General features: G+C 41.6%; 2 protein-coding genes across 2 annotated transcripts in view; both read right to left on the reverse strand.

Annotated features, from left to right (window-relative positions):
* SLC6A3 (solute carrier family 6 member 3) overlaps positions 1–5003 on the reverse strand; it is a 52585-nt gene extending 47582 nt beyond the window's left edge. The window contains exon 1 of the mRNA XM_029053603.1: positions 4866–5003. Coding sequence (XP_028909436.1) covers positions 4866–5003 — 138 coding nt within the window. The remainder of the gene's footprint in view (positions 1–4865) is intronic.
* The window catches only part of LPCAT1 (lysophosphatidylcholine acyltransferase 1), an 80271-nt gene continuing 58322 nt past the window's right edge, over positions 4817–26765 (reverse strand). Inside the window, exons 8-14 of the mRNA XM_007669904.3 lie at positions 25499–25553; positions 22547–22629; positions 15621–15746; positions 14839–14992; positions 13711–13809; positions 11819–11960; positions 4817–10187 (exon numbers count right to left, since the gene is read on the reverse strand). Coding sequence (XP_007668094.2) covers positions 10003–10187; positions 11819–11960; positions 13711–13809; positions 14839–14992; positions 15621–15746; positions 22547–22629; positions 25499–25553 — 844 coding nt within the window. The 3' untranslated portion in view covers positions 4817–10002. The remainder of the gene's footprint in view (positions 10188–11818; positions 11961–13710; positions 13810–14838; positions 14993–15620; positions 15747–22546; positions 22630–25498; positions 25554–26765) is intronic.

Genomic DNA, 26765 nt, shown 5'->3' on the forward strand with positions numbered 1-26765 from the left:
AAGCATTCATTCATTCAATCGTATTTATTGAGCGCTTACTGTGTGCAGAGCACTGTACTAAGCACAGTGGCCCATCAATCACTCTGGGCTGTGGGCCTGGGCCCATGGGCCCCCGGAGGAAGGAGGCATCGTCTCCGGGCAGTTGATTGGACTGGAGTGATCTCCAAATCAGACAGAGGTCAGTATGATGACGATGATGATGGTATTTGTTAAGCGCTTACTATGTGCCAAGCACTGTTCTAAGCAATGGGGAAGATATAAGGTCATCAGGTTGTCTCACGTGGGGCTCACAGTCTCAATCCCCATTTGACAGATGAGGTCACTGAGGCACAGAAAAGTGAACTGACTTGCCCAAGTGGCGGAGCCGGGATTGGAACCCATAATATCTGACTCCCAAGCCCAGGCTCTTTCCATTAAGCCACGCGGGCCCGGAGACTTTGGTTGTAGCCCCAGCTGGGAGATTGGAGTTCAAACCACAACCTCTCCGTACCTCAGTTTCCTCATCTGCAAAATGGGGATAATCTACCTGTTTCCTCTCCTTTTTAAACTCGTTTTTGGCTGGGAATTGTGTCTGTTTATTGTTCTATGTACTCTCCCAGGAGTATAGTACAGTGTTCTGCACAAAGTAAGAGCCCAGTAACAGTCATAATAATAATAATAATGGTGTTTATTAAGCACTTACTATGCGCCAAGCACTGTTCTAACCACTGGGGTAGATACAAGGTAATCAGGTTGTCCCACGTAGGGCTCACAGTCTCAATCCCCATTTTCCGTTTAGACTGTGAGCCCATTACTGGGCAGGGACTGACTCTATCTGCTGCCGAATTGTACATTCCAAGCGCTTAGTACAGTGCCCTGCACATAGTAAACGCTCAATAAATAGGACTGGATGAATGAGTACAGATGAGGTAACGGAGGCACAGAGAAGTGAAGTGACTTGTCCAGGGTCACACAACAGACAAGCGGCAGAGGTGGGATCAGAACCCACATCCTCTGACTCCCAAGCCCATGGTCTTGCCACTAGGCCAGTCTGCTTCTGCCCAATAAATACAATAGAATGAATGAATGTGGAGAAGCAGCATGGCTCAGTGGATAGAGCATGGGTTCGGGAGTCAGAAGAACTTTATTCTAATCCTGGATCCGCCTTGAGTCTGCTGTGAGACCTTGGGCAAGTCACTCCGCTTCTCTGTACCTCAGTTACCTCATCTGTGCAATGGGGATGAAAACTGTGAGCCCCACGTGGGACATGGACCCAGTCCAACCTGATCAACTTGCATCTACCCCAGTGCTTAGACCAGTGCTTGGCACATAGTACGTGCTTAACGAAAACCACGGTCATTATTGTTGTAAGGCTTGATTATCGCGGATCTGCCCCAGTGCTAGAACACAGTAAGCACTTAAAAACCAGCATGGGGTAGTGAGAAGCAACACGCGTTGTGAATAAAGCATAGTCCTGGGAGTCAAGAGGGTGATGGGATCTAGTCCCAGCTCCGCCTCTTGTCTGCGGTGTGATCCTGGGCAAGTCACTTCACTTCTCTGGGCCTCAGTTACCTCATCTGTAAGATGGGGATTAAGGCTGTGAGCCTCAGGTGGGACAATCTGACTACCTTGTATCTACCTCAGCGCTTAGAACACTGCTTGGCACACAGTAAGCACTTAAATACCGTTGTTATTATTATTATTACTATGCGGCCAAACGTTGATTGACTGCTCTTAGATTTAGTCACTTATTATTTTACTTGACTTCACACTGTATCATTCTATACATCCATCTTCCCCCATTTTAGATTGTGAGCCCCTTTTTGGGATGGCTAAACCTGATATCATTATCCTATTTTTACCCCATGTTTAGCAGAGTGCTTGGCACCTACTGAGAGCTTAATAAAAACCATTAGCATTGCAGTGCTTGGTCAATCCTGGTGACTGTAAACTCGGTGTGGGCAGGGAATGTGTGCATCTGTATACATCTGTTATTTATTTATTTTAATATCTGTTTCCCCCTCTAGACTGTGAGCTCGTTGTGGGCAGAGAATATGTGTATCTCTATTTATCGGTTACTTATCTTTTTATTTATTTATATTAATATGTCTTCCCCTCTAGACGGTGAGCTCTTTGTGGGCAGAAATGTGTCTGTTGGTTGTTATAGTGTACTCTCCCAAGGTCTCAGGACAGTGCTTGGAGAGAAGCAGCATGGTGTAGTGGATAGAGCACGGGCCTGGGAGTCAGAAGGTCGTGGGTTCTAATCCTGCCTCTGCCACCTGCCTGCTTTGTGACTTTGGGCAAGTCACTTAACATTCCTGTGTCTCAGTTACCTCATCTGTAAAATGGGGATGAAGACCGTGAGCCCCACGTGGGACAACCCGGTTACTTTGTACCTACGCCAGCGCTTAGAACAGTGTTTGGCATGTAGTAAGCGCTTAACAAATACCATAATTATTATAGTGCTTTGAACACAGTAAGTACTCAATAAATACGATTGAATGCATGACTGAACGAATCAACCCCAACCAAATACTAAGGGGTTTGATCCTTTGCATTTTTAGACATGGCAGAGCCCAAGGCTCCTTAAAGTCATCTCCCAGCGAAACAGTGGCCACAAGCACCCAATGGGTGAAACTTCAACCACCAGCTCCGCAGGGTTTGGCCGTTCGCTGTTCCATCCTCGTGATGCGCAGAGCTAACCCCTAATCAATTATCCTCCTTAATGACCAGCCTTTTGGCAACCTGAAATTCTCGGGAGGATTTCGCTGGAGCCAACATCCCTGAGGGAATTTGGATGTCCTTTCTGCCACACCCGGCCTCCAGGTGTGAGATTTCCCACCCAGACCTACCGGGCTGTGGAGAGACGGGGCCCCAGATGAAGGAGCCTTTCTGGGAAAGGGCCGCAGAGGGGGGTCCCACGAGTCCCAACTGCTGTGCCAGGTAAACGAATGTAGAAGCAGCGGGTTGTAGTGGATAGAGCCTGGGCCTGAGAGTCAGAAGGACCTGGGTTCTAATGCTGGCTCTGCCACGTCTGCTGGGCGGCCCTAGGCAAGTCACTTCACTTCTGTGCCTCAGTCACCTATTCTAGAAAATGAGTGCGAACCCCATGTGGGGCAGGGGCTGGGCCCTACCTGATTAACTTGTGCCAATCCCAGGTTTCGGAAGAGTGTTTGACACACGATAAGCACTTGCATGTCCTAGTGGATAGAGTACGGGCCTGAAGTCAGAAGGACCTGGGTTCTAATCATGGGTACAACATGATTATCTTGTATCCACTCCAGTGCTTACTATAGTGCTTGATACATAGTAAGCGCTTGGCAAATGCCACAATTACCTTTATTAATTAGTATGATTATTCCCTATCATAAATAATAATAATGTTGGTATTTGTTATGCGCTTACTATGTGCAGAGCACTGTTCTAAGCGCTGGGGTAGATACAGGGTCCTCAGGTTGTCCCACGTGGGGCTCACGGTCTTAATCCCCATTTTACAGATGAGGGAACTGAGGCACAGAGAAGTGAAGTGATTTGCCCACAGTCACACTGCTGGCAAGCGGCAGAGCCGGGACTCGAACCCATGACCTCCGACTCCCAAGCCCGGGCTCTTTCCACTGAGCCACGCTGCTTCTCATGCACTAGAGATAAATAAGGACTGGATCCAGAGAGATGTACTGTCAGGAGGAGTTTTAAACTTGAGAGAAAATTATATTTCAAACGTACATGCTTTATGTAATATTTTGGCCCAGGGCAATTTGGGAAGGCAAATTGTATTTATGTGTTAAATGCTTTCCCATGTATCCACCTATCTGCTGTGTGACCCTGGGCAAGTCGCTTAACTTCTCTGTGCCTCAGTTACCTCATCTGTAAAATGGGGATCAAGACCGTGAGCCCCATGTGGGACAGGAACTCTGTTCAACCTGATTTCCTTGTATCCACCCCAGAACTTAACAGTGCCTGGCACATAGCAAGTGCTTAAAAAGTACAACAATTTTTATTAACAAATACCATTGTTATTACTATTATTATTAGAAATGCCCTGTTCTTTTCTGCAGAAAGATCATTTTGAATTATGGGCTCAACAGTGAACTCAAACCCTACACAGTGGACAGCCCTGGTCTCTGGTCCCTGGGAGACGGAGACAGGTCCTGGCCTTGCTGCTGGCCATTTGGGGCATAACCGAAACCTCTCTGGTCCCCAGATTCTCCACTTGGGCAAAGGAGTGCGCTGCCAGCTGCATGGAGATAATAAGGATACAAAAAATAATACATGGGAAAGCATTTAACACAATTTGCCCTCCCAAATTGCTCTGGGCCAAAATATTACCTAAAGCATTTGAATTTGAAATAGAATTTTCTCTCAAGTTTAAAATTCCTCCTGACAATGCATCTCTCTGGATCCAGTCCTCATCTATCTCTAGTGCATTTATGACAGGGAATAATACTACTAATTAATAATAGTAATTGTGGCATTTTCCAAGTGCTTACTATGTGTCAAGCACTATAGCAAGCACTGGAGTAGATACAAGATAATCACGTCAGACAGTCTCTGTCCCCCAGGGGCTCACAGCTTGAGGGAGCCTGAGGAGAACAGGTATTTCATCCCCATTTTCCAGATGAGGGAACTGAGGCACAGAGCAGTAAAGCGACTTTCCCAAGGTCACACAGCAGCAGGAATTAGAACCAGGTCTCCCGATTCCCAAAGCCTCTGTTTTCCCATTAGGCCACTCTGCTCCCCAGAGTTTACAGGATTTTAAGGCATTCTTCAATCTGCTATCGCTCCACCGTATTGGTGAACAAAAATGAACTCAAAAAGCAAAAGCCAGAGTCTTTACAGCTGCTTTTTTTCTAAATTTTATTTGGTTTCACACTGAAAAGTCAACTTACAGCATGCCAGTCACAGGAAACACATTCAGTTGTGCAGAATGAGCATGGACCCCGGTCATGCCCCAGGCCCTGGTAGGAAGTTCCTTGAAACCCTGACTTGAATTCGGGGCCCTGGGTCCTCTCAGGAAGTCGGCCCATTCCCGAAGCGGGATTCCCGCTGACATAATTCTACCACTGCTTGGCTCAGTGCAATTGTGAGCACTTTACAGAAAATATCAAACAAGACATAATTCTACTCGCTAGACAATTGACCGGAAAAAAAGTTCTCAAATTGAGGTATTTCCTTTAAGAAATTTACTGAATGTTACTAGTAGCACGTGATACAGTTAGACCCAAACTATTTAAAAACTGGAGAAAATGTACAAAAATGTCCAAAGTTCTCAATGAATGTGCTCAGGTTTTTTTCCAAACAATTTCATAGAAACTATGAAACCTAAATTTTAGCATTGAAACTATACATTACTTGAAAAAGATCAGCATCTGGCCACTGTGTCGCCACTAAAATACTGCCATGATAGGGTTTACGTTATTTCCTCCCTTTTTTCCTGTCAGGTTATTCATTTCAGTGCAAGAATTTCATGTCTGTGTAAATGGTTCCCAGGAGCCAGTTAGGAGAGACATGACAGAGCAAAGACAACCAGACCTACACTGTGTTCTTTTGAGGGAGTTGGTCGATCATTGACCCATTAAAACCACCTTCCTTATTCGTCTGCTCCAATAAACCTGGCTTTTCCAGGTAGGAAAATAGGAATGGTTTTATTGGGTTTATTACAAGTGCTTAGTACAGAGCTTGGCACACAATAAGCGCTCAGTAAATACCATCGAATGAACTGTGGCAAGCTCCTGGATTCAGCTCGTTCAGCGTCCTGCCTCAGAAAGTCATTCATTCATTCAATCGTATTTACTGAGCGTTTACTGTGTGCAGAGCGTTGCACTAAGTGCTGGGAAAGTACAATTCGGCAAGTGATCTCTGGGCAAAAAGTCCCTCTTAGTCCGTAAGCTTGTTGGGGGCAGGAAACGTGTCTACCAATTCTGTTCTACAGTTCTCTCCCGAGAGCCTAGTAATAGAGCTCTGCACACAGTAGGCACTCAGTAAATATGATTAACTCAGTACAGGTGAGGTAGAAAGACCACCTCCAGCCCTCTGGAGATTGTAAAGAACATTCCTTCACTACTGACTGGGCCTGTCAGGTATCGATTTCAAACCAGAAAGAGGCAGATGTGCGAGTCCCAGGACATGCCGCTACGCTCCAGAGGACTGTCTCAATATTGAGCCTGTAAATTTAACATGTGAAGTAAATCCCAGCCCTTTATCTGTCACCGGAGGATCTATCGGTCTGATTCTCTGGGCTGGCGGGAGTCGCAGGGGCCTGTGTCAAGATGTTTTAGGACATGCTTGGGAAAGCCACCAGTGCGAAAGGGAGTCTGCTACTGCCCTGAGCCTGGATCAGAGGTGTGTGACTGGATGCCACAGCATGGAAATGCCCCTCCGACTTCCCACCAGCTTTGTAAGGGGGGGAAGCCTATGCCCTTCTCCTTGCCCGACACCCCCAGGCTTCCCCTGTGGCGTCAATGGACAAAACGAATGGATTTAGGAGGTTGGCTGACCCCCCACCCCCCGCCCCATCTCCGCCTCAAGGAAGATACAAAGCTACGGGCTTTCCTGGGCCTGACGGGGAGAATAGGCTCAAACTTTATTCTTCTCCAAATGGTAAAATCAACATCAGTGCTCCATCTAGATGTCTTTACACAGCTGGAAATAGAGAATTACAAAACGTTTCACCAACGATACCGGTAGACATCACTGAAATGCCGCGATACGGTGCTACGGTCATGATGATAAATGTGATATCGTGACAAGCTAGCAGATGCTTACGTAACCTTGCTCTTTAGAAGGGCTCCGATCGACAGAGAGGGGCTCGGGACTTCATTCGACTGTTTTGACACTGAGTAACTTACAAGAGACTCTGTATATAGGATGGTATTTGCCCTAGGTACTTATTACAGACGGTCCATTATGTGTTTAACGTAAACAAATCACTAACACAGAACACTGTGTAGACAGACAGCCACAAACAGCTTACACTCCATTTACCTACCATACACAGAGCAGCAAAAAAATCACCTCTCAAATATAGTTTCCTTATAGTTTCCCTTTTCCTTATAAGATTTTAATTGTTTTTGTAAAATCTTTTCAGGCTAGAAAAGTACTTTCACATTACCCCAATCTTCCTTGAATCTACACTCCAAAATAGAAGAAACATCTAGTTCGATCTTTACAGTAAAAGACAACATATAACAAAATATATACTTGCTTATTCAAGATTTTTACATTTTATTTTTCAACATCTAAAATCCAAAATTATTTTCACGGTAGACAGAGACAAAGCCAGTGCCTTTCCCCTGTTCCCCCCCACCCACCCAATCCTTCGTTATACATTCACAGGCCTAGACAAATATATCAAATGCCTGCTGATCTTGGCTTCCAAAACCAGGGTAGCATAAAAAGTACTAAAGCTCCATCCTCTCACCCTCTGGGGAAAAAAAAGAAAAAGGAGGGGCGTGCTATTTATCTTAAGACTATCTACATTCACAGTTCAGGAAGCACACGAACCAATCACTACATAAGAAAACGAGAGAATCCGGAGGTGCAAACATCCATTGAGAGTCTGTGGATCAGAGGTTTTTTGGAAAAATGCACAATTGCATTCCCCAAACCACTTCATATACAGACCTGAGGGAAACAGGGGGGCACTTCAGATTTAGGCCTTACTGCAGAATGTTCCCTCAAAATATCTTTGTTCTCTGAACCTCCTTCATTGATCATTTTTGTGCTTTTCCTAGCATGCAGTGTTTTCCTCTCTTAAAAGAGCAAATTATCTGTTAGTTACATAGTTATAAAAATCGCTACCATTAACTTTTAGCTACTAAGCCTGCAGTCCAGTTGTTTTGTGTCCAGAAAGTCGAGGTCGTGATGTTCTTAAGCACTTGGTTTACCTTCGATTTAAATTTAAAATCAAACAACGTCCTGTGGGTTCAAATTAGGCAAAATTCACAGGGGAAAAAAATGCCAATAATAAATCCAACAGGATTGAAGTTTAATAGATTTTGGATTTCCACTGGTCGAGATGAAGGATGGAAGTGTCACATCTTTTGTAAGATTAGGCTGCTCTTACTAGATCGAGAAGTCACCTGTATGCCAAAAGTTCAAATTCAGGCCCATTTTTTACTGCAAATTACAAATGAATTATTTCCAATAAGGTTCAATGCTTTCAATGCTTTTTACTTCCACAACAAGTAACTTGAGGAAATGCCAAATCGCTATGCTTTACGAATGAATTTTGGCCTAATTTTGGCTGCCCTACATCCTGAATCAGAGAAAATCAATGGAAAAACTCAAAACCTCTAAACTCTCTTCCCTCGCTTTGCAAGTGACACTCTTCTCCAGTAAGACTAGGATTGCTTTGTATAGGAGGCGAAGGGAAGAATGAAAATCTACAATCCTATGATCGTGGTAAGTCTGTCTTCTGCCCTGCTGCTACTGGTTGCCTTCTGTATCAGCTATTCCTGAGTCTTGGGAATCAGACTTCCAGGAGGTGCCTGGAAAACCCAGCAGTTGGAAGAAGCTGCAGTAGCGTCTCTAATGCAGTATTGGGAAATCCCAAATTCTGGCTTCTTGCCATCAATAGCACCAGGTAGGTATTCTATAAGACAAACTTTGTTTCGATGGTGACCGTTCCCATACACCTCTCAGGAACATCTGACAGACTACGGAGATGCATTCCACTGCATTACCCTTAGACCAGGCTGCCTGCAGGGGTGAGCCTTTAATGGAAAACAAAACTGGGATTCGGAAGAATACATATAGGAGAAGGGCAAAATATAGTTTTTGCCCTAAGTCGCGCAGTCTGTTGAAACGTTAAAAAGAAAACCCACAAAAAACTCTAACAACTTGGGGTCCCTGGAAATACTTTCCTATAAAAAAAAAGAAATGTTTTAGATCTCTTAATCCTACTGATCACTTTTATTTTATTAGCAAACAGTTTCAAACTATGATCTATATTGAAAGAGATCACCCTGACTTCAAACACCTGGTCATTTAAAACAGAAACCCTGCATTGTTACTGAGAAAAAAACAAGGACAATGATTGTAATCACTCTTCAACAGTTATGGAATAGAAATTTGCTTTTCTCTGTTAGGTTGGTGACCGTCTCTGGAGCATCTTTATGATTCAAGTGAAAGGAACATCGGAATTTTAAAAGGTCAAACCAAAACCAGTATCTGTATCAAAAACAGATCAATAATTCAACATTCCTTAATCTAACAGGAAAAATGAAGTAGAAAAACCAACCCTCCTTTTCATAAAAATGCAGCACACGTATTTCCTAAGTATCTAAATGAAGTTTATAAAACATTTACAAGTTCCCACACAAATATAGAAATGATTACAAAGCAATAATTGTCTCTGCCAAACTTGGTATTTGTGACAGGCAGCAAGATAGCTACTGATTTCCCAAAACATCCTACACGCTTCCCTTTTCGGCTGCAGGCGTGAATGTCTGGGGCAGGCGGGGGAGAATTAGTTGTCCCTTCTTTTCCATACCACCACAGGATGGATGACATTAAGGACCAAATTGACGGCTGATGATGGGAAATTAAAAACATGATCATCTGAAACAAAACAAAACAAAATCTGCCTTTTCTGTGCATAATTTGCTTCTGGGACCTACTACTGAAGCCAACACAAAATGAACTGTCCCTAAGCAGAGGAAAGCACTATTCACCAAAGTGCACTTAACACCACAGGAGCTACATAATTCTTTATACATGCACACTCTTTAAGACACTTTGTACATGAAACTAAACAATGGAATATAAATAAGTGTGTGGCTTTCAAACACGCACACACGAAGAATGTAGCGCATTCACATTCCTGGTTCTTAAGACTTTTACAAAAACAACAGCAAAAAAGCTCAAGTTTGAAGACGATAGGTTTACAGGTTGTGGGAGATGAAGCTAGGAGATTCTCACACGCACAAAAGAGAATACAGCGAACATTGCTAATGTGTGGTTTGACTAAGTAGAGTTTAGGAAAGAGGTCTCCTCTCGCCAGGAGAGGGAGATGGTGTTTCACTGTTAGTCCAGTTTCTTCCGCAAAGGATTCCGCTCGTCTTCGATGTTTTCTGGGCTGAAGTCAGGACAGAAACCATTAGGGGTGGGAGAAGAGGGGGTCTGCACACAACTCTCAAAATTTGTCTGGTCAGGATATAAATACTCTTCTGCAAAGTCTGGGCACATTTTCACAAACTGGTCAAAGTCAGCTAGGGGGAGAAAAAGAAAAAAAGACATCAGGCATGGTCATCCCAAGGGTGGCAAGTAGCACTTTATAATTATCTAAAGATTTACAGTAAAAAGTCAGAAATTCAGAATGCCCCACATCAAGCTCAACCTGGATACAAAAATCATTTGGACATGGAATCCCCATTGTTAAAATTCCAACATTTCCTAGGCAGAAGATTTACTTCTTGGGCGGGAAAAGCTTGGTGGAACCCTGGGTTCATTTCGTGTCTTCGCTGATCACCGCTGAAAAATACAGGACGATATTCATCAACATTATTTACTGAGCACTTACCTTGTGCAGAACACTGTACTAAGCGCTTGGGACAGTACAATACAGCTGAGTTGGTAGAAACGTTCCCTACCCACAACGCGAAAACACTGTAGACTGGATAACTGTTATCCCTCCAAACCCTACTTTGGCTCCTCCTAAACGCCCTCCGCTTCATGCAAAGAAAAATGCGACGTCGGAAGAAACACTTGTGGGCAGGTGTGCAGTGTCAGTCATGGAGTGAACACTCAAACATCAAGAATGTACCCTCTGGGTTACAGACCTGACTGCGTTTGCTAAATTTTGGATGCCGCCTCGCTGGGGGAGGCTGTAATAATCTAGTGATTTTAATGACCCAGTGAAAATGTGTTAACAAAAAAGTCCAGTAACACCTTGTGGACATTCTGAAAGGAATTTCACTTTAGAAATAGTTTAATCTTCCCCATGAAAATGGGCATGCTGATTTTGGGGCTACTGTTATACTGTGCTCTCCCAAGCGCTTAGTATAGTGTTTCACAGAGAGTAAGCGCTTAATAAATACGACTGAATGAATGGTTAACTCAGTAGTGATCTTCCACTAGGAACCTCTTAATGGCTGTCAATCGGTAGTATTTATCGAGTGCTTGTTGTGTGCAGAGCACTGTACTGAGCACTTGGGAGAGTACAATAGAGAAGAGTTGGTACACGTTCCCTGCCCACAGTGAAGCTACAAAAATGATGGAAGTAATTCAGACAACTCCCCTGTCGATGTCCCTCCCCTGCTCCTCCCTAACCCTAGTCTCAACACTATTCATTCTATTCCCGGCTCTGCCACTTGTCAGCTGTGTGACTTTGTGCACGTCACTTAACTTCTCTGTGCCTCAGTTCCCTCATCTGTAAAATGGGGATTAAGACTGTGAGCCCCACGTGGGACAACCTGATGACCTTGTATCCATCCCAGTGCTTAGCACATAGTAAGCGCTCAACAAACACCATCATTATTATTCTAAGTATTCAATTGCATTTTTGAACCTCTATCGTGCAAAGCACTCTATTAACCGCTTACCCATCTGAGTAGCCACGGGCAAATCACCTAATGGCTCTGAGCACCAGTTTCACCATCTACAAAATGGAATTACAGCTAGACTATTCCTCTTGGGTATTAGAGATCAAAAGAGAGACATTAATGCTTTCTGGACTCAGGAAAAACTACTTTAGCCAACTGCCCCAAATAGGAAACACTGTGCAGAGCTGATGATGCAGAGAGATGTCTCTCAAAACTACACACACACACACACAAACCAAAACAAAGCCAAACAGAAAGGGTCTGATTGTTGTCAGAATTTAAAAGATAATTTTGCTTACCAAATGTGATCTCTCCCCTTCCTTTTTCATCTATTGCTCGAAAGAGGTCGGTTACATTGAGTTCGGACACACCTATAGCCGTCTTCAGAATGCAAGCCAAATCTTCCTCCTTTATGCTGCCAGCATCTGGTGACTCATACATCTACGGAGTAACAATGGCGCCGGTGTCATTAGCGGTATTCGACGAGATCCAAATCCACTTTAGCAGGGAGGCAATCGGTCAATCAATGGTATTTACTGAGCAATTACTTTGGCAGAGCCTGTACTGAGCACTTGGAAAGTTATAACAGAGTTTATTGACATGATCCTTGCCCACGAGGAGCTTCCAATCTAGCCAAAAGGTAACCAATTCAGCTCATTTGGTCCATACCGTTACAACCTGATACTTGTTCCTAACACCTCCACTTCATAAACATCACTTTAGCTTTGGTGGTGTGTTATACATTTACAACATATCCCTTGAAACATCCGTGAACTAGGTAGGAGATCTGCATTTCACCTGTGCTTCTTCCTCTGAGTCATAAGAAGGGCACTTGCTCTGTCATCTCAGAAAAATATCTACTCTATAACTTTGTGGAAAACCCTTCAGGGGAAGAAGCATAATGTTGCTTCACCATATTCAAAGTGGGAATCAATCTTTTCTGGCACTGAATGTGGGAGGGATGTGAAGAGTGTATTATCATGCATCTCTCTAAGCTTGCTGTCGGCAATCGATCAATCCTATTTATTGAGCGTTTACTGCATGGAGGGCACTGTATTAAATGCTTGGGAGAGTAAAATACAAGAGTTGGTAGATACAGTCCTTGCCCACAATGAACTAGCGTGGCTCAGTGGAAAGAGCATGGGCTTTGGAGTCAGAGGTCATGAGTTCGAATCCCAGCTCTGCCACTTGTCAGCTGTGTGACTGTGGGCAAGTCACTTAACTTCTCTGTGCCTCAGTTACCTCATCTGTAAAATGGGGATTGAGACTGTGAGCCCCACGTGGGACAACCTGATTCCCCTGTGTCTACCCCAGCGCTTAGAACAGTGCTCTGCATATAGTAAGCGCTTAACAAATACCAACTCACAGTCCAGAGAGGGAGACAGATGGATATAGACCTCAGGGGCGTGGGGCTGAGAGGGGGCAAGAACAAAGGCAGCAAGTCAGGGCAATGCAGAAGGGAGTGGAAGAAGAGGAAAGGCGGGCTTAGTCAGGGAAGGCCTCCTAAAGGAGATGTGCCTTCGGTACGGCTTTGAAGTGTGGGAGAGTAATTGTCTGTTGGATATGAAGAGGGAGGGTGTTCCAGGCCAGAGGCAGGATGTTGGGCGAGAGGTGGGTGGCCAGATAGACAGGAAACGTGTCTACCAACTCTGCTGTATTGTGCGTTCCCAAGTGCTTAGGACAGTGCTCTGCAAAGAGAAGGAGTTCAATAAATACCACTGATGAGGATGATCAAACAGACAGTTCTTGGGTCACCTGGGGAGCCCCACAATGGTTGAAAACTTTTGCTCTGATCCTGCTTGGTTTGAGTTCCAAGGTTGGGTGTTCCAGGCCTGGCTCCCCATCCTTTCTGTAGTTGGCATCCTGCACGTATGGTCCACTGGATCATTCGGTCAATCGTATTTATTGAGCGCTTTCTGTTTGCAGAACACTATTTGAAGTGCTTGGGAGAATATAACATAACAGACATATTCCCTGCCCACCACATCAGTGGATCAAAGGACAGAGGGGTAAACATCAAAGCACCACTGCATCCCAGAACAGCGCCTTATGGCCTCCCACAATCCCATGAACCCCAAGTGGTATGCCTCTCAAATTCATGCTTTAAAAATAAGGAGTTTGCAGAGAAAAAGTGCTATAAGAAATCCAATCGCTTCAGTAAATCTTCAGTCTGTGAAACATTACCACTTGCCTTAAATGCCAGTTGAATTGTTTCCAAGGTCTTTGCTGGCCTACATACAACAGACAGAGCAATCACGTACTCTCGGACATCAATTTTACCTCCTTCGTTCTGGAAAGAAAAAACAAGAACTGCTGAAAATTCACTTAATTGCTTCATTGCAAATATTTCATAGCTGCTAAAGAGATTAGATACGTTCATTGGCTAATTTGTGATATCACTATTATGGAAGATCATCTCAGAATGGTGTTTGTTCTGCTCCTGAGCTCTTTTAAAAAAAATTAAATTAAAAAATCAGTACTTTTTTGTTGGTTTTTATGGTGTTTGTTAAACTCTTACTGTTTGTCAAACACTATTCTAAGCAGTGGGGTAGATACACATTAATCAGGTGTCCTGTTCCCAGCATGGGAGAGTATAACAGAGTTAGTACATACGATCCCTGCCCTTAGTGAACATCCTAAGGCCTTCATATTTTGTCCCAGGCTCCCACCCCGCAGCCCAATTATTTTAATTCTGGGAATTTGGGGTGCTGGGCTGAACTTCAATAAGGTTTGTCTTGGGGGCAACCCAATGCAGGATCCGATTTCCAGAATGAACTTCATTTATCGGCCAGGATTGTGCTCTGTGTATTCTAGTGATATCCTGAATCCTAACCATGCAGCCAGTCCATAAATAATAAATTCAATTTATACTTTCCAAATATAAGCTGCTTCCCAGTGATAAGATTGTCTGTGATTTTCAAATGTGAGGCATTCAACAGGATATTCTGCTAAAGGTAGAATTGGTGTAAAGTAGAAATCAAAATGAGGTTTCCCAGATACTCTGGAAACCTCGAGTTCTCAAATACAAAGAAAGGGTATGATGTTTTTACACCACTATTCAAAAGCCAAAGCAGCAAAAGGAATGTCCTTTTTCAAGTACTAAGACACTGTGTGAGATTTTCAGCAGAAAACCAAGACACAGAGTTGCTTGAACTGGGTAGGAAAGGTAATTTGCAGCTGTTCATAATGCTGATTTCTGCACAGAGTTCTGCAGACAACGCTAAAAAAACTCTTCCAACACAACCCCAACTTCTCAGCCACATCAGTGGCTAGAACATGAGAAAATACTGCTATACAAGATCCCAATAGTTATCCTTACCTCATCAAAGAGAGCAAACATATCCTTTAATGTGTCAGAAACTGGAACTTCCAAACATGCCGCAAATTCGGCAAGGCCAACCTTTTCCCCTTTCTTCATCTTTGCACTTTCTGAATACTTATCCAAATCCTTTTCAAGTTTTTCTGGTTTCAGCCTTCACAAAAAAAGAAGGATTTGATAAAACTGCACAATACTTCAGTGAAAAATTCTGACACTTTTCAGTCAAACACTGCACTCCGTATTCAGTTATACCGTGAATGTTTTCCCAAAAGAAATAATACTGCTAATAGTCTTGGGCCTCTTTAACAATTTAGCATCATCTGCAAAGGAAAAAGATTAGCTCTTTATATTGGATTTTTTTTTTCCAATTATCCAAGACTGAGACTGTTTTGGGGTGGCCACAAGGGGAAAATGAACAAAAGTCCAAATCCTAAGTCAATAAATGGTATTTATTGAGCGCATATTGTGTATGCCTTGAGTCCATTTGCTGTTGTTTCTAAAAGCTGACTCTTTTTTTTGTGCCTGTCCAGGAGGGTGTGCGTCCAGGCAGGAGGGTCCCAGGGTGGGTGGGTCTTTCTTTGGGCAAGGGTACTCTCGACCATGACGGTCCCTGGCAAAGGGACTGTACTTTTTGTGTCTGGGTGGAAGCAACTTTCTGTGTGTTCCTGGATGGGTGCGTCTAATGGGCCCCAGTTTGAGGATTCTCAATTTGGGTCAAGGAGCTCTTGCAAGGTGGAAAAAAAAGGAAATCACAGTTCAAGGAAATCATCTTACGGACTCACCCCAGGCTTCTCACGAGCTTGGCAAACTCTAAGAGGCAAGTGTTTGAAGGGAGACGGAGTTGTCCCTCAGCCAATGCCAGCTGGCAGTCTTCATAAGTGTAATCTGTTATGGAAACTCCCAAGGCCCTTTAAGAAAGAAGACTTGATACAGTAAATGTCGTTTACATTACGGCAGTTTAGTCACCGGAGTGTCGTTTCTTGCTTTTGTCCAGCAATAAATCCATCCCATATAAATTAGCTTAGACGTAAATGCACAAAAGAAAAGTGAACTCAAAAAGCTGAAAGGGTAAAGAAAAATGCATCAGAGGCAGCTTCAACCTGACACTTGTGAGATCAGGAAAGGGGAAAAAAAAACCAGAGTTGAGCCATGTCTTATGACTCTGGTCAAACACTTGCCACACTCATTCACATGCACGTTGTAATCTTCTGTGGTAATGATAAGAAATGTGAATAAAGGCTGGGGTTTATAAACAGTAAACATGGTTTGCTCTGTACTCTGCAATATGAGAAATGAGTATTGTCATTTTCTGACTCATGGGAGGGCTAACCTGGACCTCATTTCAAGGTCAGAGGCAAGACCCAGGAATCCCCTTTGCCGCTGCTTCACTGAAGTTGGCTCTGGGGATTCCTGGGTTCCATGCTGATCCTTAGGAGGGGTCTACAGCCAGGTGACCACCTAATCTCACCTTTAGTGTTCGACAATGCCAGAAGTCACTGAACAGGTATTCAGAACAACATTCGTTTTTCTAGCACTGAACCCAACCCTTGGGAAATACTTGCCTCCCCTCTGAGTCATCTCTGCAACACGTGCTAATGTGAATAAAACAAACCTATTAATCTGAACTATTTGTAGTGTAATCTATTAAATACATAGGGCACAAGTCACCCTTTGCAAAGGTAACTACCGTAATTGATTTCCAAGGAGTAAAGTCAGTCATTATGGCATCGTTGGATTGCCTATTGGTAACGGATATCAACTACAGGTGTGTTTTCTGATGGGAAAAGGTAGTAGGAAGTTTTAAAATAAAGCCTTAAGGGTATGTAAAACTCCAACTGGACAGAGAAATTTTAGCATAGTATTTTGTTCTAGTCCTAATGAATCACCATAAACTGTAAATCAAAAACAAGTAAAAGGTAAGAAAAACCAATGCACAGAATTAAAACCTACACTTTCAAAGTGCAAAATATTGGAAAAACCAAGAGCGCTTTTAATTAGCAGATGAGGCAGGCCCCTTTTACAGTCATGTCTCGATTATCTGGAGGATTCATGATCCAGTTTATGGATTATTCAGAATCCTGGCTTCTCCTCCTGCCGTTGTCTGCCTTTTGGACATTTCGCTTTTCAATTCTTCTGCTAGAAAAGGGTCAAGGAAATACAAGGAGGTGAAACTCCAACAAGTCCATTTTCTTTCTCTTCAGCAACCCTGGTAAAGAGTTTGGTACATGAGGAGTTTGAAGCCACTAAAGCTAATGAGTTAGAGAGGCAGCATGATGTAGTAGAAAGAGTACAGAACAGGGAATCACAATACCTGGGTTTTAGCCTCAGTTTTGTTAATGGCCTCCTGTGTGACACTAGCCAAGTCACTTAATCTCTCAGTGACTCAGTTTCCTAATTTGTAAAATCTGCTCTCCCTACTATAAAGTCAGAACACTATTTTTCAAGTCACTGACAACTGTAGGAGAAACAAATGACCAAAGGCAAAGGAAATGGTCTATAAGAAACAAACTTTCACTTAAAAAAAAAAATCTCCCTTGTCTATTTACTCAGCCATGAAAATCAACATGGCCCTTATGCCACTGGGTTTAAAAGAAGACTAGGTTAGAGTTGAAAGACAACACGCTAAAGCCAAGTAAGAATGGGAGATATTGCCCACAGCCCTGTTCCTGAACACTTTCAGCCAAGAAATTACGGAAAGACCTAATGGAAATTTTGAGGGTTAATGAGCCTATCTGTATTTTTAATAATATGGAAGAAAACTCAGTGAAACCTAGTCTTAGATCTTGAACAAGCTTACCTTTAGTGGGACTTAATGCTAAGATTCTTGGGAAGACTAGAGCTCTAAATGCAAAAAAGAATGTAAGTTTCCTGAGAAGTTTTGATGCCATTCCCACAAGCAATTCACCACTAGCTCAATAAGTACCCCAAAATTAGACTCTTTCAGGCAGCTCATTATGAAGGGACAATATGGATACACAACCATGGGGTTTTGGGTGAGTGTGACTAGCGAGCCCTTTGGAAAGAGAACATCTTCCAAGGATGTTCCAGGGAATTAAGCTAAGGGCAGGAAATCTGTGCACTAGTAGGCACTGCTCTGGACATACACACAAATCCACTCATAGCTCACAACAAACCACTAACTGTGAAGTTTGTGCAAACACCATCTAATTGATCTTCTCTAGGATGACCTGCTGGAGAAATGACAGAAACCAAGAAACTGCAAAACCGAACGCACTTCAAAGGTCTTAGAAATATGAGGTGGCACATAAGCAGGCTGCTTGCCAAGTGAAGGAAATTTAAATTAATATTAACAATCATTATATTTGTTAAGCACGGACTATGTGCCAGGCACTGTTCTAAGCTCTGGGGTAGATACAAGATAGTTGGGTTAGATTCAGTCCCTGTCCCACAGTCTTAACCCCCATTTTCCAAATGAGAAAACTAAGGCCTAGAGAAGTGAAGTGACTTGCTCAAGATCACACAGCAGACAAGTGGCCAAGCCGGGATTAGAACCCATGCACTTCTAACTTCCAGGCCGGGGCTCTATCCACTAGGTCATGTTGCTTCCCAAATCACGAAAAGAGTATACCAAAAGACAAAGGGTTAAAAATTCAATCAACTTCTTGACAACACTTAAAAGCAATTTGGAGACTGATGCTACTGACACATGTTCTTTAGATTACATAAAAAGAGCTGGAAGCTAGCAGGAGGCTGTCTGTCTCCTTGTCAGGTTCTCACTGTTTGTTGTCAATTTTATTCCAAGAAATGGTGTCAAACTGACAAAGAAATGCCTGAGGACCTGGACTAGCATAATTATGGGCTGAAAATACTCAAGAGCACCTGAACTATGATATTTATTCTTTACATATTTAAAATCATCTCCCCAATTTTCCATTTTGGGGAAAAGTCCATACACTTGCCTGAACATCAGAAGCTCTCATGATCTTATCACAGGAATAGCACATTTTAAACTTCACTGAAGCTATTTTTAGTTAGGAAAATAACGTGAAATTACTACACAGGAAAACAACTACTAGGAAATAATTTACAAGTCTCCTAAAACCTGTTTCAAGCAGATGGACTTGGTTGAGTTAATGAAGCTGAACGACAATGAGCGTTCTCTGAAATCTGTACACCTCTTTGGAGGGAGGGAGGGAGCAGTGACTATAACAAGAGTTCATTTACAAACTGGCCAAACAATATGGAATTTGCAACATATTCTCCTTTTAATGCCCCTCCTTCTTTGCATAACCTTTGAATTTCAACTCTTCCCTATTTTCTTTTTAATCTCCCAGTGAAAGTTCCAATTTTAAAACATTGTCCTGTCCTGTTCAAAATAGCACTCTGATTTCCTGTTTCCTTTGAGCTTCCAGTCTTTTTAAATGGTATTCAGGGGCTCGACATTTCCAGCCTTCTCTCAGTTAAACCATCTGAGGAGAAAATACAATCTCATGCCTTTAAGGAAATTTGCAAAATTCAAAATCAGTCGCTCTTGGGACCCAAAAGAGAATAGGTTGCCTTGGTTTTTGTTTTTAGCAATGGGACTGCAAAAGGTAGAGCCGGCAGGTCGCTTTTTGCAAATCCATGATGAAAAGGATACAAAAGGACAGATCACTGAGCTCCTGTTTCTTTCTAGATTATTTCAATACCTATTTCACTCAACTGGAGTCTAGGAACCACAGTGATCACTGCAGGCCACTTCTGGGTTTGGAAAAAACCACAAAAATATGCAGCTCAAAGTCAGTGAAAAAAAACCAATTAAAACTCAAAAAAGTTTCTAAATAGAATTAGCTATGATGCTAGAACCTTGGGAAGGTGAGAATCTGAGTTTCTACCCTTGGTTTTTCTCCAACTTATTTTCCAAAGAGCTAAAGCTGACACTGGTCAACAATGTAATGTTAAAATTGAGGGCATGGCAGTAGGGAGGAAAGCACATAGAAATTGCCAGTTAATCCTTGTTTTTTCATTAGTTCCCATTAGATTTCAGTCTTAGGAGGGTGCGGAGAACCTGAGGGCTTACAGGAAGACCAAAGTTGATGAACTGTTAGAGGGGAAAAAAAAACTGAAGCAACTGGGATGACTGGTCCCAAGAAGAGCTGGATTAATCATGGCCCTCTAGTATGCATTTATATAAAGTCTGGGGTCCAAATGCTCTCCATCTTCATGGAAAAAGAATTTAACATGAAGGACTTCAAAACATAACAGGATGGACTTGGGGGCAAGGAAGAATTTCCTGACAGTGAAGAATGCCAAGGGTGATTGTGGAATTTCCTTCCGTAGATGCCTCTCAACTGTCATTAGCCTTGCCCTTAGGCAGAAGACTGGAAAAATACTTCCCAAGGTCCTGATAAATCCCATGACCATGATCTTTAACTTTTCAACTTTCCTGCTGTGGCAGGGAGAAGGTACTCAAGGAAATGCTCGCCTTCTTAGACTGGGAACCCCAAGTGGGACTGGGACTGTGTCCAATCTAATTAATGTGTATCTACCCCAGCGCTTAGAACAATGTTTACCAAGCGCTTAACAAATACCATTAAAAGCCCCCCAAAATACAATAGTCCGTAGAAGTGGTCTAATTTCCGGCCTTGGGGATAAACATAGGGTTTCCTGATTGCCAGGAAATGTTGCCTGCTCTCCAAACTATACTGCTTTTAAGTAGAATTTAAGAGCTATAAAATATGGAAGAATTGGGCTGGGCACCTACAGCCTGGTGATAAAATTTACACGAAGGAACAGAATATAGCCAAGGTCACTCTCTTAGCCTTGTCACAATTGTATACGTGTACTGATGTCACCTTAATCACTTTAAGGAAAAAACTCATTGCTGCAACTATGAGGGCAACACATCAACAAGCTACTAGTTCCTGCTCTATGAATATTTTGTCCTTTAGCTACCAAACTGTTAATAAAAAAAACAAAATTTAGTCGACAGACTTCTCATAGTGCAAAATTATAGAATGTTGTAAGGACAAATATATTTTTGATCCGACCTTCAAAAAATCACTGGTGCACGTAGGCTAATGCAAGAGATGGTGCTAAACATAGTCCTCTTCTCCAAACCGGAAAAACCATCCACCTGAGATCTCTCTTGGATGTGATTAAAGGGGGATAACAGAGTTTAGTGGTTATAACATTTTAAAATGTTTCATGTTCCACTGCCCTTCACCCCTTTGTTTGAGAAGGTGGTCTAAAAGATTCTGGCTTTCCTTTGGGGTTAAATGACCACCGGGAGAGGTTACCAAAAACCTGAAGAGGGCAAAAATATTCAAGCCCCCAACATAGCTATCAAAAGCAACATTCAGTTGTGAAAACCTTCCATAGTCACCACACCCTTCACCCTTTGGTTAAGATTGAAAGTACTGCTTTACTATCCGAGAAAGTGAGGAGGGGAAAGGAAAGGGATTCTGGAAGATGAAAGATGATCAAAGGAAAGAAACGGAAAGTATGTAGCTCAACTGCTCCTTCACATCTAACTTTCTAAGAGTTTCTCTGACAGAGGGCGAATCGTTCTTAAATTTTTCATGTATGTCATATTCCAAAATTTTATGTTAGTTTACCCTAGATCACTTTGTAGGAGTTCTATAAATAGGGAATATGTCAACTACAGTGAGAATGTGGACTTTACTAGAAAAGACCAGGGTAATGGCATTCATTAATAACAAGTCCAAATCTCAGCATAGTGGTGCCATATTTGAGTTCTACAACTTCTCATCTTCACAGCTATCCCCCAATGTTAAAGCCACTCACTGTTTTAGCCGCTGCTTCTGCTAGTCTCTGCCGGTATTGCGCTGGGCCTAATTCGCAGGCAGCCCTTCCTGACAGTAAATAGGAGAAGAAAAGCAAGGAGAGAAAAAAGGAAAAGGAAAAGGGAGAGGATGGGACATGGAAGGACGAAAGATGGTTAGAGAGAAGGGAGAGGGAGTCTTGAACTGCACTCTACTCATTGACCAATATATTGAAGAAATTTATGGCAATGGGCAGCATGACTAATTTCCTTATTTCTCACTGCATGCAAGTTTGTTACCTACATTTCTGAAATTATCTCATTAAAATTGTCCTCAAGAAGGTACAGAAATGCACATATACATCTCTAGAAGCTCAATTAGAGTGTCAGAAATGACTTCTGCAAACAGCAATATCTTTTGGGAATAGAGGAAGACTAGTCAAAATGAATCTCATATCTTTAGTTCATGTCCCAGGCTTTAATTTCCCATCATTTTTCTTGGTGTTACTTCCTCATTTCATACACGGTGTGTGCAATTTTCTTGAGATACACCTGACATCAAATTTTGTAAAATTTAAAGAACTAAGCGAGGGGCAAAAATCTCATCAGATTCAAAGCTCAAAACAGGGAAGAGCTGATTCTAGATACCACAGTCAACAAGGAAGGTGGTCACAGAGTTGCCACTTACAGTCTAGCGAGGGCAATGATGCCATTGCTTGCGGACTTTCTGATGATCAACAAGCTAAAATCCACTTCACCAGAATCATTTATAGTGTTTACAGTGGTGAGATCATTTCTCCCCAACTCCTCCCCAACCAACCCTCTGTAAAGGCAACAGTTGATACTGACAACATAATGCTCCTCCAATTATAATTTCTTACACCAAAGATTAATACATGGATGCGCTGTATTACTTTAATCTTTAATAAGCAATGATTTTCAAAATACAAAAACAACAAAATTTCAGCATCCAAGAATACTTACTCTGCCATTACCCGTCTCACGTTTTTCGCATATAAGGCTGGGTTTCTCTTTTCCTCCTCTGAAGGTATGTATACTGGAAGGAACTAAATACAAAAGCTCAATTAGAGCCAAACTTTAACTTTCAAATCAAGAGCTTGTAACTCTACAATAACAAATGCCCATGGTAATTCTTACTTATGATTATATAAACAAAGTTTGATTTTGGATGAAGCATTTCCAAATAAAAACGATTTAACCACAAACCCTTGAATGGGATAAGACAGAAACTTAGATACTATTTCTACAGTACATCATTCTGTGTCTGCCTACTGAAGCACCAAAAAAGTGTATTTTTATATCATTGCAAAATAAGATTTGATTCTTCTAACTTAAGTATAGAAGCAGAGGATTTATTTTTAATGATAAATGTCTTAGTTTTTGTTTGTGTTTATAGTCATTTAAAAAATAAATTCTTATGAATGAGAAAAATAACATTAAAACCAATTACAGGGTTTAGCTCAATATATATGTTCACATATAGGGTCTCCTCAGCAGGAATCATTAAAAAGAGAGAAAAGTATCACAGTATCACAGTTTTTAAGTAACTAGTTTCCAGCATTCTACCGAGGAATATTTCACGTCCTCACTAATGAAACCCACCCCTTTCTCTCGACCCCATCAACTCTTGTTTTATGAGCACAATGAACCATATTTTGTTTTAAGACTATTTCACTATATTTATCTACATTAATCTGAGATAAGTAGAGTTTCAAAATAAATTTTAAAATTAAGGAATGTGAACCAGGGGATTTTCTGTTGGTCATTAAAGTCGGTGTTAATTGCACTTGGGAACTAGAGACATGTCTGAACTGATTCCAATGAACTTTAAATTCTTAAGTATCTCCACCACTTTTCTTCCTCTTTCAAGAAAGCAAGTCATTAAATGATCTTATAATTTTACATACATCTGTTAATTCAAGTCAAATAAAAACATGACAGAAGTAATTCTAAAATTAAAACACATTAGGAATGTAAATCAAGTTCAATATATTCTAAAACAGGCATACATCTTAGTTTCCAATTGAAAATTTCAGAAATCTTCAACCTCGCCTAGATAGATGGAATTAGCAAAATACAACTCTTATCCCAAGAAAATAATTGGTTGCAAAGGGATAATTCACTCCATGATCTAACTGAAAATGAAAATGTGGCAAAGATAAGAAACTTTTGAAGAGTATTTTAAAATCCTAAACTTTCTTCAAATTCCCTTTAGAGATCATTTTTCTATTTATTCTTATTTAAAGGGTATCATTTCTGGCTTCCCAACAAGACACAGGGATTTCCCTCTCTAGACTCTAAGCTTTTTGTGGGCAAGGAACATGCCTCCTAACTCTGTTGTACTGTTCTTTTCCAAGTGCTTACCACAGTGCTCTGCACTTTGTAAGCACTGAAAGAATGCTACTGATCGATTGATCCCCATTATAATACTCTTCCTTTAGCCCTCTTGTGAGAGTGCTGCTATTGAATTTTATATCGCTGTTTCCTATAGCATTCTCTCACATCCAGATAATGCTGCAAAATTTATTTTATCTTCAATCTCTGAAGTATTTTAACTGACTGGAATAAAATGACTAAAACACTTTTCAATTTAGCACAAAAAACGACAGCTCTCTACTCTGTTTCCCCAAGATGCCTTTTTGCTATAGAAGATGTGAAATATAACACTTGGAAAATTAAGTATTTACATATGCATTAAAATCCAAGTCAAGTACATTACTGGTACATATTTTATATGTCTGCTTTATCTTATAACTCTGCTGTGCTTCTTTATCACCATTTTAAATACATTTGTTTCGCTCAATAGTTTTGATCTCGGAGAATGCATAAATGAACTTTGAATTTTTACCTATGTAAATTATACTTCCCTTAGGCAGAAAAAGTGAGGAGAAAGGGGGAGGCAAGGAGGAAAGTGGAAGGGGAGGGCAAGGAGAGAGGAGGGGAGGGAGAAGGGAAGAACGAGTTGGGGAGAGAATAAAGTGAATTTAAGTTTTAATGCTGTGAAATGCCTGAGTAAGAAGTGTCAAGACTGGAACTTAATTGAAGAGTGCTGAAAAGAGTGAACAACAGGACTATCTTTTGATATAGTTAGTACCTAATAAAACATTTCTGTTTGTGAATTTTATCACTCCTTGCTAACTCAATCTTTCAACTATATAAAGAAATGTCCTCAAAGATCATTACATCATCTTTTTCCACTTACAACTAAGTCCTTTCAATTTAGTCCTCCAAATTCATAGGGATTTACACTCAGCTGCAAAAATGCACATATTCACTTGCACAATCTACAGTAAGATTGTCTTGGGTGGGAGGGAACTTTATACTGTCATTTCAGTTGCTTTCACCCCTTCTCTTACGACTGATGAGAAAGGAAGTTGCAGCTTTCTCTTTCGATTAGGGCAGTAGATGTCAGAAAACAGGATCTACCCAGCACCCTCTAAGTTGTCAGCACGGTGGGGATTTTATTTAAATGAACTGAGAGAACGGATCATGAAAATCTCGAGACAGTTAAATGGTGCTGTAACACCAGCTCTTCAGAGAAGCTATTTAAAAAGACCCAGCATGCAAGTGTGACTGGAGTTCAGCAGCATGCAATAATGTTAGTATCACTAGTAGAAGCAGAATAATTCTCAAAAATTAATTTACTGCATAAGTGCCAACTCATTATGGAGACGCATAGGCTAAACAGGCCACACTTAACTAAAAGCATGATGAGTTTAGACTGTAAGTCTCCTACCTGATTTTAAAAATCATATCCAAATGATTTATAGTCCTACAAGAGAGCACATCTTGTTGAAAATTGTTTGGGAAGCCTCTCTGATTTTTAACGCCCCCTGAGGAATTTCGAAACACATGACAGTGAACTTCTATTTAGCATTGCCTAAAACAAACCATCACGGAAGCTTTACTACTAACCTCAATTTCCACAAAATTATGAAACTGACACAAGGTAAGCCAAAGAATCTTCAACCTTCAAAAGAAGAAGGATATGAAATTGAACACACCATCACAAAAATACATGTTTCCCTAGCCAACCTCGGGTTTCTCACTGGTGGTTTTAGGCATTACTGCTTGACTTCCTGTGTACAATTTTAGCTGTGTCAGTGTGCGGCTTTGAGGAACAGGTTTTCTACCGTCTTGGGTAACACTAACTCTCAATTCAGGCGGGTTAAGTCTGAGGTCATCTCCAGTTTCTCCATCATTGTATCAATAGTTCCTAAGTATTTCACAGGGAAATTAATATCCACCACTTCAAGTCCACTGTTAAGCCCCAAGCTTTCACGGAAACAGTTTAAAGTTCACTACTTCCACACTGGCAGAATACTAATGAATGACTGAATCAGGGACGGAGAAACACCAAAAAAAAAAAAATTTTTTCCAGAGCTGAAAGTAGCAAATCAAGATGAAGTCAAGTGAAACAGGCTTAGGGTGTTTTTTGGTTTTTTTTTTTCATTTGCTTTCAATACATTTTGATTTTCCAGTGTGATGGAAGCTGGTTATTGCCCATCTCCCTTTATTTCATGCACCCTAGTCTTACTGACTGAATCACTACACGAACCTAAGCCCAGTGGTCGGCGAGGGAAACCTGTATATAAAAAACGTATTATAACCACCAATGCATTCCAAATTCTGAAACAAAAATCATGATATTAGCCTCAAATCCCTCAAGATGGCAGCACTGTATGCTCTAATTCTCCTCTAATTGCATTTTGAAGGGTTCCTGCCCCATCTAAACACAGGAAAACTCTCTGTTCAATGACAAAGCAAGAGAAGCTCCTCTTTGAAAAAAATGAACCCTGATTACTTGCTTTACAAAAGTTATACCGGTCATCAACAATTGTAGGCTTTTTATTCACAAATACTAGTGATGAAGGTGATTTATAGTGACTGACATTTAAAGGTAGTCAGCTATCCTTATCCCTTGTTGCTAGGTCACTGAACTCTTGGAGAGCACAGAAATATGTAGAAAAGCAGCACGGACTAGTGGCAAGAACACAGGCTTGGGAGTCAGAGGTTCTCATCCCGGTTCTTCCACTTGTCTGCTGTGTGATCTTGGGCAAGTCACTTAACTTTTCTGTGCCTCTGTTACCTCATCTGTAACATGGGGATTGAGACTGTGAGCCCTATGTGGGACAGGAACTGGGTCCAACATGATTTGCTTGCAACCACCCCACCGTTTAGA

This window comes from Ornithorhynchus anatinus, chromosome X3 (assembly GCF_004115215.2).
Source record: "Ornithorhynchus anatinus isolate Pmale09 chromosome X3, mOrnAna1.pri.v4, whole genome shotgun sequence".
In the NCBI taxonomy this organism is placed as follows: domain Eukaryota; kingdom Metazoa; phylum Chordata; class Mammalia; order Monotremata; family Ornithorhynchidae; genus Ornithorhynchus; species Ornithorhynchus anatinus.